A 4,460-nucleotide genomic window follows, 5' to 3' on the forward strand; every position below is an offset into this window, starting at 1 on the left:
GCTGGTTGGGGGGCACAGTGGATGTGAGAGGCCAGCAGGGAGGGGTGAGGGGGATGGCAGACACGCCGGGCCAGCTGGGAGGGGCTGGGTGCTGCTCCTATAGCCCAGCCCTGTGCACGCCCCCAGGGACCTGCGCACCTGTCTGCCGAAGTGCATCATGGGAGCCCAGGTTGGACTCGGCGTGTGTCGGCTTGTGCTGTGACCCTGGGCCAGCTGTAGTTCAGAGGGCAGTGTGAGGTGTGGCCTGCACCTTGTGTTCTGGCTTCCAAGAACCAACATGAAGGGGCCGATCTGTGCACGGTGGCCTTCACGGCCCCTGAGCTTTGTGAACCCCGAGGCCAGGCTCCGTCGTCAGTTCCTGGTCATCAGGGAGCTCTCGCGGATTGAAGAACAAAGCGTTCTCCTCTTGTTGAATCCGGCATGCTTGGGGTCCTCTACTCTCGAGTGAGTGCGGAGGCGTGTCACTGCCCCATTTGCGCGAAATCGCTCACGTGCGTGAAGGAGGGTGACTGATCCTGTCCCAGAACGTCTCATGGCAGTCGGTGCGTGTCGTCAGGTCATACCTGGGTCCGTGAGTCCGTGCGGTCTTTGTCGGGTCTAGAGTAAAAACTAGTCGCCTACACGAGATTACTGAGGGGTGATTGCTTAGAACACAGACCTCCGTCTGGAGAAGAAAAGAAACGTGCCCGACAGATCCCGTTACTGCAGGGACAGAAACAGGCACACGGGTCGACGTGGCTAGCAGTCCCCACTTAGCCGGGACGGCGGTGCCCCTGTACTGTCCGCCTGTCAGGTCGGCTCGGGCCTTTGTGAAGCCACCCTGCATGCACACGCGTGTCTCATGGCGCGTCCTGGGACTTCTGTCGCTGTTGCGACCCGGGGCTCGGAAGGGTGGCGGGCATACAGCGCCCTGGCACACGTCCGGGAGGCCTGTGCTCCGAGGTCGTCCAGGGCCCCCTCTTCCCGGAAATGGAGTGGCTCTCCTTCCCGAGAAAAGGCGCGTGGTCAGGGTTCCCAGCAGGCCGTGCAGCGGCACAGGAGCATCGGGACTGAGGTTAGCTCCAGGTTCAAAATCAAGCAGTCCTAGGGTCCCGGCTTTGCAGACCTGCGGTCTGGGGCCATGTCGTCCTGCCAGCCCACGCTTCTGCGGATCGCCTTTGGGCCTGGGCTGAGCCTGACAGAGCCCGGGGGAGCCGGGCCGTGAGGTGTCACTCACTGCTCATTGTGGCGGGGGCCCATGGCGAGCTCCACGAGGCCGCGTGGTCAGGGCAGTGTGCGACCTGTGTCTTCCCGTCCCTTGCTGCTGGTCACTGTCGTAGTCGGAAACCTGGGGGATCCTTGGGGTTAGAGCCATGGCCCGCATGGCTGGATGTGCACTCACCCAGCTTGGTTCTGACTCCACCGCCTGTAATGGCACCAATCCCACAGGCTCAGGGCTCTGTCCCTGTGTCCCCGACAGCCCCACCCCCACTGCAGGTACAGGCGCAGGTTGGCCTCCGCTCTGGGACCTCAGGACCCCTCTGTTCCCGGACGCCGTTGCTTTACTGAGCACTTGCAGAACCGTGGGAGGCAGAGGGCGTGTGAGAGCGCGCGAGTAAAAGCTGGTGGAGACACGGTAGCCAGAGGGTCTTGACATGGCGTGGCTGCTCCCGTGGAGGTGGGGCGGAGGTGGGCTCGGACGTCCAAACCTGCAGAGCCCTGGCCCTGGGTTCATCGCGAGCCCATCTCCGGATGACTGCACTGGCTAGGTCGAGGTGTGGCACCGCGCAGGCCCTAGCTGGATGGTAGAGTGCCAGGGTGGCGCTGAGGCCCCCATGAGCTGCCCCTGTACCCCAGGTGTGGACGGGCCTTCGTCTCTGGTCAGCTCTGTGTCCGCCTTGGGGAGCTTCAGGAGCAGGGGCAGAGGCCGATGGTGAGCCAGAACCAGGATGGGACTAGAGACAGACGTGACAGCTTCACAGGAGCCGTGGAACCCGTGGCAGGATCTGCCCCGTGGACGGGGCTGGGGCAGTCTCTCGAGGGCGCAGCCACTTCTGGGTGGTAGCCAGGATCAGTGGAGGTGGCTGCCCTGGGCTTAGACCCGACATGGCCCAAGGCCCACCAGCATGAGCGAGCCGAGACCCCAGAGGCTGCGGGCTGGGGTTGGGGCTTCCGTAGAGACCCCTCCAGGGACCTGCACCCTGCAGGACAGAAATGACACACTTCCAGGCCTGGTCTCCTCCGAAGAGCCCGGGAGGTGTAAGATCTCCCGGCCTCACCGCACCTCCCCCATGCTTGTGTTGCAGGCGTGGTGTCCTTGGTGGCCGTCCACCCCTCCACCGTGAGCGCGCTCGGGAAGCAGCTCTTGCCGAAGACCTTCGGACAGTCCAACGCCAACATCGCACAGCCGCTGGTGAGGCCTGCGACGGTGGTGGGGCGTGTGCGGGCTGTGGCTTACCGGGGTGGGCTGTGCAGGGGTGGGGGCCAGGGCGTGCAGGACCCCGGCTAGCCCTGGGCGGGCTGTGTGCTTGCATCTCCCCCCAAGGACAGTGCTGATTGCTCTCCCTCCTCAGCAGCTTTGGGGTGCTCTGCGTTTTCTGGGCACCTCATGTGTCCCTTGTAATTATGGGGCAGTGGGTGCCCTTGAGACCGGGTGCGGCCCACAGTCCTGAGCTCTGGCAAGCGTCTGTCATGTGCTCCCCGGAGCAGGGTCGTGTCCGTGCAGATGGCCTGGCGGGCAGCAGGAGGCCAGGCGTCATGGCCTTGCCGTGTCACCCTCCCTGTCAGGTGCAGCAGCCTGGTGAGCCGGGCCCTGCTGGGCACGCCATGTGTCCTGCTGCCGTTCGCTCTCTGGTGGGTCCACGTGTGTCCATCAAGGGCAGGAGGCCCATGCGTGTCCTGCAACCCCGGGGCCTGGGGCAGCAGCTCCCACATGCGTGCTCAGAGCCCTGAGACTGGATGGTCAGCCCCTCTCCTGGGGTCTCCCTTGTGGCCACAGCTCTTTTCTGACCCTGCACTCTAGGGTCGCCTGCTGAGCCCTGGGCTTTGGGGGTACGTGGCCCCTGCTCCCATCCCTTCCCGCCCCCTCTTTGTCTCTGCCACCACCTGGGCTGTGCCCACCTAGGAGGCCGTGCTCGGGGACAGAGACAGTGTTGGGAGTGAGCTGTGTGGCTTCACCCTAGTGGCCCTTGTGTCCCCCCATGTGCTGCGTCTGGGGCTGCTCCTCCCAGCGCGAGCACCCGTTCTGAGTGAGGGCCGGCCGGGACACCTGAGCCTCTCCTCAGCCTCTGAGCCCGCTGCTGTCCCCGTTTGTTTCAGGGACGTGAAGTCCCCAGGTCCCTTCGACTGGGTTAGCATTTGGCAGGAGCAGTGGGGCCTCGGCGTGCTCTGAGCTGCTGCTGTTGAGCGTGCGAGGAGCAGACATCTCTCCCCACCAGCCTGCACGCTGACCTACGGGCACCACGCCAGCTTTTGCCTCGGAGGGTTGTGTTGCCATAGCAATGGGCGTGGGCATCTTCCTGCGTCTGGCTGTCACAGCGGAGCATCGGGTTCTGTGTGTTCCACGGCGCGTGGCCCACTATTGTCACCAGAGCAGGTGTCCTAGCGTGCCTCGCCAGCTGGCAGCCCCTCAGGAGAGGTGACGGGTTTGTCATGGGGCATCTGGCTTCTGCACCCAAGGTCAGGCCCCGGTCTGGGCCTGTCCGGGTGGAGCGCAGGGGGTGGTGGCGTCTGGGTGTCTCACCTTCTCCAGCTCTGTCGTGTGGGTGTTGGGGGAGCACCAGGTCTCTGCCACGCACCGTCAGTGGTCCCGAGGCTGGCGGGGCCCTGAGTAGGGTCCTGGGGAGCCCCGATTCGTCACACTCATGGACGGCAGGGCTCGATGCACGGAACAGAGCTGACCCAGAGCCCACGCCCTGTGCCCTGCCCGACGACGCAGTAGCACTGAGTTCCGTTTTAGACTGTGGGAGCGACGGCACAGAAGTGCCCCTGGCTACCTGAGCCAGGGTCGCGGCCGAGCAGGCCCACTGGGGGGAGCGGCCTCGACGTGGCCCGGCTTGGCCTCCTGCCTGCTCTTAACACCTGCCCCAAGCCGCCAGCTCAGGGCTGAAGGCACGCACCCAAAGCCGCTCACTCACCTCCTGGGACCCGCACTTCGGATCCCACAGCAACTAGCACCGGCGGACCTTCAGGACCACGGCCTGGTGCCCTCCGGAGTGGCCTCAGGTTTCGGGGAGCCCGTCACACCCCAGCGTGGGGTGCTGTCATAGCCCTTGGTCCCCGTGGCTTCTGAGGAGCAGAGGGAGCGCCCAGCAGAGGGGCCCAGTGCCCTCGCCAGGGCGGCCGAGCCCCTGGAGCTCCTGCTCCGCGCTCGCCCTCCACCCTGCCGCACCTGCCCAGCGGCCGTCCCCTGTGGTTCCCTGAGCCTTGGCTGCTATGTGAAGACAGGGCGAGCCATGCCTGAGGCGGGGCCCCTCCCCCCC

The 4,460-nt window shown here is 65.4% G+C and overlaps 1 protein-coding gene across 1 annotated transcript in view; it reads left to right on the forward strand.

Moving 5' to 3' along the window:
• The window catches only part of TFDP1 (transcription factor Dp-1), a gene marked incomplete in the record, with an annotated part of 43,941 nt that overhangs the window by 27,281 nt on the left and 12,200 nt on the right, over nt 1–4,460 (forward strand). Inside the window, 1 exon segment of the mRNA XM_014592056.2 lies at nt 2,286–2,392. Within this exon segment, the coding sequence (XP_014447542.1) occupies nt 2,286–2,392 (107 nt within the window).

The sequence above is a fragment of the Tupaia chinensis genome, unplaced genomic scaffold (assembly GCF_000334495.1).
Source record: "Tupaia chinensis unplaced genomic scaffold, TupChi_1.0 Scaffold000644_1, whole genome shotgun sequence".
Lineage (NCBI taxonomy): Eukaryota > Metazoa > Chordata > Mammalia > Scandentia > Tupaiidae > Tupaia > Tupaia belangeri.